Source organism: Poecilia reticulata, chromosome 20, assembly GCF_904066995.2.
Source record: "Poecilia reticulata chromosome 20, P_reticulata-male-v2, whole genome shotgun sequence".
NCBI classification, from domain to species: Eukaryota; Metazoa; Chordata; class Actinopteri; order Cyprinodontiformes; family Poeciliidae; genus Poecilia; species Poecilia reticulata.
This window is the reverse complement of record NC_088849.1, coordinates 8,497,782-8,511,069: the sequence shown is the minus strand read 5'-3', so window position 1 is coordinate 8,511,069 and position 13,288 is coordinate 8,497,782. Positions and strand designations below refer to the sequence as shown.

General features: G+C 43.8%; 1 protein-coding gene across 10 annotated transcripts in view; it reads right to left on the bottom strand.

Moving 5' to 3' along the window:
- The window catches only part of ntng1a (netrin g1a), a 158,768-nt gene that overhangs the window by 76,524 nt on the left and 68,956 nt on the right, over positions 1-13,288 (bottom strand). For all 10 annotated transcript variants that reach the window (XM_008438353.3, XM_081601330.1, XM_008438352.3 and 7 more), the window contains exon 3: positions 9,318-9,961. In XM_008438353.3, the coding sequence (XP_008436575.1) occupies positions 9,318-9,961 (644 nt within the window). The remainder of the gene's footprint in view (positions 1-9,317; positions 9,962-13,288) is intronic.

Here is a 13,288-nt window from a genome sequence, read left to right as displayed (position 1 = left end):
TGGTTCTGTTCTCGCTGTTGAACCGCTGCTACACGCTATAGGTAGTAATATTTCACAGACGGAGCGCTGCTTCTGCTCCACCTGGTAGTGACTCTCACACCGAACCTCTGTTTAAAGCTGCAGCATCAAACTTTAAAAAATAAATTTTACATTCGTATTAAAACTTTCGCTGTCCTAACATGAGACAGATAATCTCAGAAAAAATAATCGATCTCTGCCTCCTCCTTGTTCTGCATAATTGCTGCGCTCAGTCAGAAACTAGCAGTAATTACCTAGCCATGCTATCAGGAAGTTTTCATTCAGTAACTCAGGATTGTTTATTGTAATGGATCCTGTATTTCCCTTTGAATGTTAAGTTTTATACTTGAATGTTTTGGCAATGTTGAGAGGTTTTATTTAGACTTTTTACATTATTTAGCCTCTTCAGAGCCTTCATATGTTTTCAGTCTGTTAAAGATAGTATTACCGATAGCAGTACAATTTGCACAATGCCTGTTTAGTTTAGTTTTTTTCTTGGAAAAGTTATTAAAAACAAGTTTTTGTCTAAATTAAGATGAATTTATGGTTCCTTCCATCCATCCATCCATTTTCTGCCGCTTATCCAGGGTCGGGTCGCGGGGGCAGCAGCTTCAGAAGGCTTTTTCCCTCATTCGTGAACAAGATCCCCAGATACTTAAACTCTTCCACTTGAGGCAGGACGACCCCCCTGACCAGGAGAAGGCACTCTACCCTGGCCTTGGATTTGGAGGCACTGAGCCTCATCCTGGCCGCTTCACACTCGGCCACGAACCACTCCAGCGAGAGCTGCAGATCACGATCTGATGAAGCCAGCAGGACCACATCATCAGCAAAAAGCAGAGATGCGATCCTAAGGTCACCAAAACGGATCCCCTCAACATCTCGGCTGCGCCTAGAAATTCTGTCCATGAAAGTAATGAACAGAATCGGTGACAAAGGGCAGCCTTGGCGGAGTCCAACTCTCACCGGAAACAAGCCCGACTTACTGCCGGCAATGCGGACCACACTCTGACACGGTCATACAGGGACCTGACAGCCCGTATCAAAGGGCCCGGTACCCCATACTCCCGGAGGACCCCCCACAAGGTCCCCCTGGGGACACGGTCGAACGCCTTCTCCAAGTCCACAAAACACATGTAAACTGGTTGGGCGAACTCCCATGCACCCTCCAGGACCCTGCTGAGGGTGTAGAGCTGGTCCAGTGTTCCACGACCAGGACGAAAACCACACTGCTCTTCCTGAATCCGAGGTTCAACTATCCGATGGACCCTCCTCTCCAGGACCCCTGAATAGACCTTACCAGGGAGGCTTAAGAGTATAACCCCTCTGTAATTGGAAAACACCCTCCGGTCCCCCTTTTTGAACAGAGAACGAAGTCCTCTTTTCTGTGAAGATGCAGCGCTGACCACTGCTGACCACCGTGCTGTTCTTTGTTTTTTTGGTCCAAAATCCATCCATTTCCATTTTCCTTAGTGGGGTCGGGAGGTGCCTATCTCCAGCTAACGTTCTGGGCGAGGGGGGGGGTCACCCTGGACAGGTTGCCAGTTTGTCGACAGGACAGGACAGGACAGGACACACCACCATGCACATACACACTCACACCTAGGGAGAATTTGGAGAAGCCAATTAACCTGACAGTCATGTTATTGGACTGTGGGATTAAGCCGGAGTACCCAGAGAGAACCCACGCATGCACAGGGACAACATGCAAACTTTATGCAGAAAGACCCCGGGTTGGGAATCGAACCCAGAACCTTCTTACTGCAGGGCAACAGCTCTACCAGCTGTGCCACTGTGCAGCCCTTTTGTACAAAATGTGAGATGTAATTTCAAATGGTTCTGACCTGGACACTTTTTGCTAGTTGCTTGTTTTAGAGGTTTTCTTGCTTTTCTCACTACAAATGTTTCTCCAATCTTAACCGTTTGCAAGAAATTAATACTGCCTCTCTTGAGGACACTTTACATTGGTCAATTACCCCAATTTGCAGGGTTTTGGAAATCTGGGAGAAACCGGAGCACCCGGAGAAAACCCACGGCCATTTTTTTGCGTCTAAAATGTGAGAAGCATTTGGAGGTTGTGGAAACGGTTCAGAGCTTACCTGGACTTTATACTAATTGCATGTTTTGGAGGTTTTCTTCCTTCTCTTCGTTTTTTGCTGTTTCTTCAGCGTCAAAGTTTGTCGCATCAGTTTCCACACTGAAGATTTTTTTTCTGTGGACTCCTCCACTGCTTCAGGATCTGAGCTTTCCCTTTTGTCTGACAGAGTTTCCGAACAGACGTCTCTCACTTCAAAGGATTCGGGGTCAAGAATGCTTGAACCTTTCTGCACTTTTTCAACACAGTAATTTAACTCCTCAGGAGATACCTCAGGTACCTCCATATTGTCTGGTAGGGTTTCTTTTATGAGACAGCAAAGATCCATGGATGCATTGTCAGAGAAGGATTTTGCAGGGATAGTCTCTTTTTCCTCATTTGGTTCTAGACGCCTGGTCACTTTTCTTCTTGGAGGTCCGGGCTCTTCTCTGTCTTGTAGCGCCGTTTTCATATTTTCCAGCTCAGCTCCAAGTTTGTTGATCATGTTAAGGCTGCTCTTCATGTTGTGCGAGTGAGCTTCCTTCTCTTTATCTAGCGCCTGCTCAAATAGTTCTGCTTTCTGACTCAGAGCAGAAACGTCCTTCTCATATGTAGTCCTAAGTTCCTGGTATGAAACTCTAGCCTGCTCCAGTTCACTCTGTAGATGTTGTATCGCCTCAGCGGATTGCTGCTTCAGGAAAGTGAACTCTTGTGATGCTCTCTGATTCAGACTGTTCTTTTCGGATCTGAGTGTGTTGATGAGATGGTGATCATGCTTTGCTCTCTCCAAATTAAGTTCTTTTGCACAATTCACCTCATACTGATAATGTTCAGCATTCTGTCTCAGCGCAGAAACTTCTTCTTCATATCTCCTGTTTAGTTCCTTATATGAGATCTCAGATAGCTCCAGCTGACTCTGCAGACATCTCTCCGTTTCCTGCAGGCAGGCGATCTCTTTGGACAGTTTTCCATGGACCTCGTCCTTCTCGGCTCTCAGGTTTTCAGAGATATGTTGCTCGTGCCTGATTCTCTCTTCATAAAAGAGCTGCATGTCAACCTGCAGGTTCCCCTCAAATGCGGCTTCACATTTTGATTGAAGGTCCTCATACCGACTCTTCATTTGGTCCAGCTGTTGTTGAAGGGCGTCATTCTTTTCTTTTTCTGCCCGGATTACTTCCTTGCTGGCGATATGAGCGGCCTTCAGTTGCTCAAAGTCCTGCTGCAGCTGCATTTTCCGCTTGTGCTTTATGCTATTCTGCACCTGGGAAGTGATAGCAGCACGGCTGAGAGACTCAGAGTTGGAAACCTCTTCTGCTGTCGGTTGTTGTCTAGTCATCTCCTTCAGTCTTTCCTGCCTTTTTAACTCTGCTCTGGTATTGTCCAGTTCTCTCTGGACATAGGCAACCTTTTGGTTCTCTTCAAACCACCTGGCTCTCTCCATTTCCAGAAGAGAGCCAAGTCTCTGGAGCTCTCTCTGGTAGTCAATGGGATGTTGATGTCCAACTCTCCCATCCCACGGCTGGGGCCTCATCCCACCGTTGTAGTATTGCGGCCTTTGATAGGACATGCTTGGGCAAAACAATACTTATTCAAATCAATATTGGAAAAACAAACTCACTGTTCGACTCTCAAAGGGCTTTGCGTACGTCAGTAATGTAGCAAGCAATGACGAGAATGTAGAAGTTAGCTGCATACATACAGTGCTGATGACATCACAAGCAGGACTCTAGTTGTGACATCACAGAGCTTTCCTTCATCTTTGGAATGATGATGTGAGTGTTTGAGATCTCTACCACCTTCCCCAACCAGCCTCCATGCAACTACTGCTCCGCGGCCTTAGGGGGCAGCCAGCCCAACTGCTACCCCAATTCCGTGGCCGAGGACCCCCAAAAGGAACATCCCAATGCTAGTGACTCCAACGATTCCACGGCCGAAGCGGTACTGAGCAGAGCTCTATTCATCAGGAGTCCTTAAGAGAGTCATAGTTATTCCCCCTGGTTGGGTTATACAGTGTTAGGGTGGCTCTGATTTATTCTTTTGTACATGGTTGTTTTTTGTTGAGGCATTGCGTCATAGGGCAGTTGTCCCGTCTTTTCTTGCTCTTACTTCTTTAGTTTTGGGTAGTTGGTATGATGCGTATCCATGGCAAAGAGGTATTGTTTTTACTCCTGGGAGAAGCTAATCATCATCTCAAAAGCTCAAAAAGTGAACTAACTACTGGCACCTGTACTACAACCGCAAATCTCATTAGACTTTAAAAGAAGGCTTTGTAACTATGGAGAAGATTTCTTCCATAGTTTGTAATTGAGTCTGAAAAGGAGCATGATGAAGTTTAACTTAAATAATCACACACCTTTTCCATTCAGTAATTCATAACATAAATAGTCTTTGTATTTCCCATATCCCTTCTAAATAAAGATCAAAATAATACATACTCACAAACATACATATACGCACATACAAATCTACTTCTGTGTCATCTACTTGCTCTTTAAGTTGTTTTTTTTTGTATGTCAGGCACTTCTGGAAAGTTTCTCTCCTTCTTCATTTGTGTGAATATTGGCTCTCGTTCGCTGGAGTCCCAAAGCTGTAGAAATAGCTTTGTCATGGTTCCCAGACTGATTCCCATCTGCTCATGAGTTTGTTTAGATTTAAACTGAAGAGTCTGAAAGCAGGTTATATCTCAGTGTCTCGGTAGCATATCTAAGCTAAGGTCCCTCATGCCTGGAGCGGATTTAGCATCCCAGACCACCACATATGCAGGTATGTGCCGGTAAAGTCAGTTTCTCGGAGGCTCAACATGCACAAGTGGTAGTTAAATGTCAAATATGCCAAATATGGGGAAGCTGTTCGTGTCTTGTCTGTAACCTACAAAGAGCTGCGTTTCCATCACAAACGCAAGGAAAACTGTGGATATTTTGCTAAAACACAATTTCGCAATTGCTGTGTTTCCACTGAATAAGAAACGAATTGAAAATCAAACGTGACGAAGTTTATTTAAAAAAAAAAAAACATGCCGCGCCATCGTTCTCCTATAACTTCCTGTCGTCTTTTCCGCCGGTAGTGACATCCAGTTGTCGATCACCTGACTGGTGTGATCAGAGAAAAGTGTTTTCTCTGCAGTTTTGTGAAATACATCAATTTCGACAGAACTGAAACATTTTTCCTCGCGTGAAAAATATTTTATTGAAAGGCGAAAGTTTTTTCGAAACTGCTGTATTTCCATTAAGCAAATTTATTTCTGTAATTTCAACTGTCGCAATTTCACGATCAATGGAAACACGGCTACTGGCTGCAGGTCTTCGGGAAACGGGTTAGCTTTCTTTGGGGGGAAAAAAAATCCTATTGGCTTTGATTGATTGCACTTCCTGTTGTGAGACAACTTCTAAAATGATTGATTCTTATTGTCTTGACACCAATCAGGGCTTAGACGGACAGATGATTCATTTTTCACATAGAACCTGGTTTAATTTTAAGAACCTAAATCAAATAAAATGATCATTTGAAAAATAGTTTGTGTCAAGTTGTCAAAAGAATAGCTTTTTTTTGCTGTCTATACAATAAATGGAGTAGAAATACGTTTGGAGAAACTTTTGCTTCATCTTTCTGTTCTGCGTTGACCTACTTTGGCAAAAAAAAACAAAAAAAAACACAGGCTTTGTTTCCCAGAACATTGTGAAAAAGGTCGAAAACCTGCAAGCTCCTCCAAACCGCACTTCCCTCAGCGCCCGCTCTCACTCCTGATCCACGTGGATGCAGGTTGAGCTCGGCAAATGGATGCGGTCCAGATCCAACCTCAGCGGCCCCAAGAAATCTCTCGCGGAGAACTGTATTCCAGGGTTAAGAAGCTTACGTTTGATACTCGACGTGCAGAGAAAGGCGTTGAGCTGCGATTTGCCTTGGGAAGGGGGGGGGGGGCGGTCGGATAGAGGGGCAACTTAGCCTCTCTGTGTTGAATGTGCCTCATTATTGCTGAACTGTGTGTTACCTTTGGTAAACAGTGGGAAGCGTTTCTCAGGCGAGCCTTGCTCCAAAGGCAGTGGGCCGGTAAACAACCGCGGGCCTCCGACGCCGGTGCCACAAAACTCATCGCTCAAGCCCGAAAACCCCCGCAGGGATGTAAGAGTTTGGTCATGATTAGTCGGAAAAAATAAATAATCTGTGCTTTCGGCAGCCCCGTTCAACTCTTTTGTTGGTAAATTTCCACACCCTCGCAGTTATTTTTGTTGAATGACCTTCTCAATCACCGGAAAAGTTAGAAATTCAATTTCTGAGCGCGGCATTCATTATCATAGCCCTTTTTTTTGTGCTCAGGGGTACGTCCCTATTTAGTGAGTGCAAAGTAGAGGTGTGGAGTGGTTGTGCTTGAAATAATGGCATGTTAGGGAAATCAATAAATTAGAGGTTAATTAAAAGCCTTTAAGGCGTTTGGCAATATAAATGTAAATAATGTCCCAGCAGCAGAGACGTTATTGCAATAAAAATGTGCATTAAACACTGGAAGAGTGACGTCATTGTGTAAGCCCTTATAGAGAACACACACTCTGTAACTATGACCATAAACCCAAAGTGACTGGCTGGACAAGGAGAGTGCTATCAGAGAAACAACCAATTAACCTAGGAATGGGAACCCACCATGAAACATGGTGGTGGTGGAATCATGCTGTGGGAAAGATGAATGGAGCTAAACACAAGGCGAAACCTGCTACCAAAGACCTCCAGGAAGACAACAACTCTAACTATGCAGCTACTGGCTTTTGCATTTCTATGAAATTCTACTTGATTCTCATCCCCCTTCAGTGCTTCGTCTGGGATATCTCCCATTGAGCTGAATTTCTCCAGCAGAATTTCAGCCGGACTAATCAGCAAACAGGAGGAGAAGTTGCGAATGATGACGTTAATGTTCCACGCTGTTTTAGAATTGTAGTCCGCCTGTAGTTTTAGCAATGGAGGAAGTGAACAAGGAGATGAACGAAGCCGTTCAGTTCGTGTTGGCCACACTTCCACATATTGAATTAACATCAACAGCTGCCTTCTCTTTTCGCAGTGGAGGATGTTTGTTTACAGCACAGGCAGTTTCTGGTAAGCTTCATCGCATCGAACTGGTGCATTGCATACGTCACGGCCAAATGTTAGCAGATGGGTAAAATTTTAAACTTCTCTCTGCACTAAGCAAAGCGTAGATCAAAGGACTGTTTTTTTTTCCAGGCTAGATTCCGGCAGAGTTAAACTGACCCAGTCAAAGCCCAGGCCTACTTTAAGCTAAGTGCCTGTATAGTTCTTGGTAATAACTGAAGTAATTTCTGAAGAAAAAGAAAAGAAACCGAAAACTATGTATCATTTCTTTCTTCTATTATGTACATAAAATTATGTGCTGTTTTGTGTTTACAGAACATATCATGTCTATAAAGCCCAACAAAATGCACCGACGCAATCATAAGAAGTTCAAGAGGCGTGCAGACTTTGCAAGGCAGCATGCATATGTGGGATCAACTCTTACTTGTGCCTAAACCAGACATTTCCATTAGTCATCATCCCACCCGAGGTTTTCACTGTGGCACCACCCCGGACTGGCAGCCTGATTCCAACACTTTCACCCTTCCCTTGAATCGTTGTGACGTTCCGCCACGCTCCGCGTCCTCACGCTGCGAGTTTCTCATGTGTGAGAAGTAAAACGAGGGTAATTAAATCTTCATCCCTCCAACCCCTCCCCGACTGCATCTGTTGAACTGAGAAGCCGCGCTGTGTAAAAACAGATCCGCTCAAGCCCGCGCAGCGCCGAGGAGCCTGGGAAGCCGTCGTCGGCCTCTCTGCAAACAGCATAATGGCGTCTTGTTGTCATGTCACATGACCCTCTGCGGAATCATTAAATCAAGCGCTAATTACGGCACGCGGCGCCCTGACGGCTGAAACTTCACATCTGATGTGTTTCGAGCGCCTAACAGGCAGCTGAGTGAGTTTGTTGTCCGAGGTGGAGTGCTTCAGCAACCCGTAAGCAGTTCGCTTGATTAAGGCACGCTGACATCTTGTGAACTCTGCACAACGTAATGGATTCCCTGCCTAATTGGAAAGAAGGGTGAACAGTCGACACATTATTTTTTTTCCCCCTCACAACTGGGCAACTTCTCAATAGTTTGAGGGGGAAATAAACAAACCACATGCATATCTTTCAAGCAATTATTCCTCCTCATCAACCCTAAAAACATTCGGTAATGGCACCTACTGTGCCATAAAATAAATAAAAAATGTATTTCTTTTTTTTTGCTATTTTGTCATCAAAATCTTTCGGCTCATCATATACATTTTAATATTAGACAATTATCATCTGAATATACACATAAAGGAGTTTCTAAACATCAATTTCATTAATTAGGGAAAACAGCATCCACCTAAAGCCTGGACCGGGGGAAAGTGTTAAGGTTTAACTTCATTTATTACTGCTAAGAAATCACCTTAGTAGAACTATGACAACGTGAAGTAAGTGAAAAGATCTCAAAAAGCAACACATTATTCACCAACCTAAAGAACTTCAAGAACAGACATTAAGTCTGATGTCTATCCGTCTGGAAAGGCTTGGAAAGCCATTTCTGGGATCCAAATGTAGTGCAGCTAGAGCCATTGTCCGCAAAAGGAGAGAACATTGAATGGCAGCAAACCGTATCAGAAGCAACCAGCAGTCAAACAAAATGAACCCAATGCGTAGAGGACGACTGCAAGGGTCACAGAAGAACGTAGAACAACAACTTCGACACTGCAGGCTTCGCCGGCCTCACTTAACTTCTGTGGTGATGATATAAAAATAATCCTTTGGAGAATTGCAAGTCCAAAACTCCCACTGAGAAAGCAGAACACAAGTTTCACATTCACCAAAGATATCCCACTGACTCCCAAGAGTTTTGGAAAAAATACAATGAAATCTGAAGATTGATAAGTGAAAAGTGCAACTTTGTAGACGACATTTGTAAAACCGACAGCATCTGAGAAGAGAGAGCGTCATACCAAATAGTTGTCGTTTCACTTAACACCAGATTGCTCTGGGTTGCTTCTTTTGCTTGACGCATTAAATCATCATGACAAAACAATATTTTATACTGTAGGTATTGTATGATGTAAAAAATGTAAATGGGACAACAAAAAGCTAAAGCAGAAGAAATTTGAAAGATAATAGATATGCATTCACAGAACAGTACTTCTTGCGGTTGACTATCATCGGAGTGTTTCTTACCTGCCCTGAACTTTGATGTCAGAAATGGCGTAGAAGTATCTCGACAGGCTGCTTTCGTCCACCATGGTGGCCCCGGTGGCAGGCCGAAGCAGCCGGATCCTCAGGTCCGTGATGGTGAAGAAATCCCGCAGGTTCTTGGTGGTGTCCAGCTGACCGTAAAGTGAGGCCATGTTGTGCAGTCTGGGCCCAGCAAACAGTGCAAACCGGTCCTTGATCTCGAAGCGTACAGTTTTGTCATACTTCCACACGTACCCTCGGGAGTAATCCTCCGTGCAGATGATGTCCAGCAGGGTGTGCTGGGAGAGGTCCTGCACTGTTTTGGGCTCCATGGTGAAGGCGTCCAGGCAGTCGGTGGCGTAAAACTGGTAGGGTTGCCAGGTTCGGCCGTAGTCCAGAGATTTCTCCAGGACCATCTGCTCTGGCCGGCCGGACTCAAACGTGATGACGATGTCATCGGTCAGCTCGATGGTTTTGTTCCAGGACAACGTGATGTTGACCAAAAGGGCTTTTGGGTACTTCTTCCAAGTCGTGGACTGCCAGAAGGTCGTGGGGTTGCGTCCCTCGATGTCAAACATCAGCTGCGGAGGGTGCGCCAGTTCCTCGGTGCTGGCGTCGCATTCGTTGTTGCACATGTACGGATTCTCCTGCGAATGACAGAAAACGGAGAGGAGATGAGAAAAACCACAGCAAAGCCGAAAGGTGTGCTGAAAAGTACCGCGCTTGTTTTCATTCTTGCAATTCTAGTGCAAATGTCTTAGTACACTTGGAAGAAGACAAAACCAACTTACAAGCAACTTTACAGCAAGATATAGGAGCTTGTTTTAAGTCAATAATAAGCACCAGCTCCACTGTCAGATTATTTCAGTAATAACAAGATGATTTATATGTTATAAGTGAAAAAATGTGCCTGTTGAACAAGTACTTTTCATTAATATTAAGGAATTATTGATTAATTATTGACTCACATATTGCTGAACCTTAACTTCTGAGATGGTTTTTGACTTATTTCAACTGTACTAAGACATTTGCACTAGACATTAGACCAAAACATATTTGGTAAAATTTTTTGTTTTTGCAGATCTGGAAGGTATTTCACCTTATTTCACGCTTGTGCACATGCCAATAAAAATACATTGGCGATAATAATCTAAGGTGATAAATTGACCCACGGACAATGTTTTTTAATCCTGAGATTCTTAGTTCTTTATAAAAAAAAAAAAATCTCATCGACCTACTTGTGCGAAATACATCCTTGCGTTGTTTGTCGCTCAAGCCCGAATTAGACTCACGGATCGCAGAGTTTATCCCCGAGCTTTAATTCATCAAGCACTTTGCTGGAAAGAGGTCTTTCTGAAAACATTTGTCCAATTCACCACAAATCATTACAAGGCAATGTTCTCTCCTCTCGCTCCCCCTGGGGGCTTGAACTAGCTGTTAGGAGGAGACAGCACTCCTCCAAGAGGACCTTTCAAGTGCTACAAGCTCCAATTTATCAGGACAAGATAATCCACTACTTGATTAGGTGGGAGATGTCACCCTGTGCGTGTGAGGGAGTGTGTGCGTGTACGTGTGTGTGTGTGTGTGTGTGTGTGGCTGCCTGTGTGGAAGTGAGTGCGGCGACATGGTGAGGAAACAGCGAGAGCAGCTAGACTCTGATGTAAGACAGTGTAATGAAGCAGCGAGGCAGAGATTGAGTAAGTTAGCGGGAAAAACAGCTCCATTCGGCTAATAAGCTTTGCAAGTTTTTCCCTCGTCCTCCAAGGCAAGGTGACAATGAAACAGGGTTCTGTCAGGCCCTCTGACTGTCGGAGGGGCCCCCCATTAATATCCTGTCTGAAACGTCCCCTGCAGGTTTCCCTAAGCACCGGACAGCGGCGGCGCTCGGAGGAGACAATTGAAGGTGGGGGTAAGTGGTGAAAATTTCCAATCCGGGTTCCCGGTGTTACCGTCTCGTGGTATGAGGTTAGGTGTGCCATTAAAGGCGGCATCTGGCGCAGCTTAAAATACACAGACAGATGCGTAATAACTCATAGGCGACAGTTATGTGTGCTTAGAGGCAGTAGGCAGTCTCTAAGAAATTCCACTTGCTATGCGTTGTGGGTGTCTGCGAAGGAGGGAATATGGATTCATGGAGGCACACCTTGTCAGAGCTTTATGGATGTAGAAGGAGCGTGTTGGTTAATTCATGTTGGTTATGAGCTCTGCAAAGGTCTTTGTCTCAGCAAACGTTGCGTATCCACCTATTATATTCAAGCTATTCGTCTTAGTATTGCAAAGAAAACCAGATAAATGTGAATGTTACATTTGTTTTCACGTTCCCTAAGCCTTAGTATTCCTAAAGATAATCTACAGCTGCAAAGAATAGTTTCACTGTCTTTAAGGCCACACCTCGAATCAAATGACCACGTCGCCGACTTCACCACTGCTCCTACTACCCACAATGGTGCGCTGCATCATTTTCACTGTCACATGACCAAACAAATGTCACATGACCAATCTCCTCCGTCCAGAAACAAACGGCAACAAGATGGAAATAAAAATCGTTTGTTGATATCGGGCCGTTTTTATTTATCAGACTGATAACGATATCGACAATATATTTTGCATCCTTCATTTATTTTTTGCATCGCTCTGCAAACTTCTCACTGTAGTTTGCTAGAATTTTGCCAACTCCCACTCGCAGAACTGGAATAACTGAGTCATATTTCCGTTTGGAGACAGAAGATTGGGTCTTTGCTACTTTGCGAGTAATTTAAGACTAAAATGGATCATTGTCCGTTTAGATGACGCACTCTTACTCAACCTTCTCCATCCTGGCTGATGTCACGAGATCTTGCTTCAGTCTCTCTACATAAAGTTCTCTCCTTATGAAGCCATTTATGTTTTGAAGTGCACCAGTCCCTCCTCCAGCAAAACAGCTCCACATTATGATGCTCAGATTAATATTTTGCATGTGGCAAAAACATTATTGTATTATTCTGCCCTTTTGGCAACTATATGAAATTATGTTAGTCCTGTGTGATTACTTGAATCCTAAATAGATTTTTATTTTATATTTTTGAGATGTATTTCTTGTGATGTGGACAGATGGATGGCTTGCTTAGTAACCCCATGATTAAAGGTATTATTTAAATCCACTCTTTAATACCTTTACAATTAGATATTGGTCTATTAAAGGCACTTTTTGGATTAAAATCTTGACCCCAATGAATCAAACCCATAATCTTGTTGCATTAAATGAACCCAGGCTTTGACGGGTCCATATTTAACTCTGGAACTGGATTAAAAAATAACTCAAAGCGGGTTGTTTATAACAGATCTTAAAGAGGAATAACATCCTATGCATTTCATATTCTCCGTTGAAGTTCGACACATTCACAAAGACTGTAGCAACTTTTCATAAGTTCCGTATACCACAGATTTCATGACATATAAAATAAGATGTCTTTTGTTTTACTACTTTTATAATTCCATGTGTATTTTTTTGCAGCTCCTGCACTACTTAATGAATATGAACGATGCTGATGCTCATGACTTAATGCGATAAAGAATAGGACCGCTTGCGTGTGTGTGTGTGTTTGTGTGTGTGTTTATGAGAGAAATGTAGAACAGCTGAAGTAAGGAGAGTCTAGTGAGTGCACTGAGTGGATTTGTAAATTATTCAGTCAAAACTCTGGCAAAGTCACTTCCTGACCTGATTTCTCTGAATCCACGTGTTTTGTTTTGCTAAGCTCATCAGAAGCTTAGCGTGACCCACAGGTCAACCTCCAGCACCCCGGGGTCACAGGTTGACCTGCAGATTGCAGCAGGGTGGGCCGTTAAAAGGAAGCCAGCGGATTGAAGCTACGCTAACTCACATCGGTTATTTTGCATCCGAACTTTGGCAAAGTTGCAAATATGACGAGCAAATATTTCCCAAGCTGTATTAAAGTGTTAAGTTTTTTTTTTTTCCTCCAATGGCATTGTGCGTA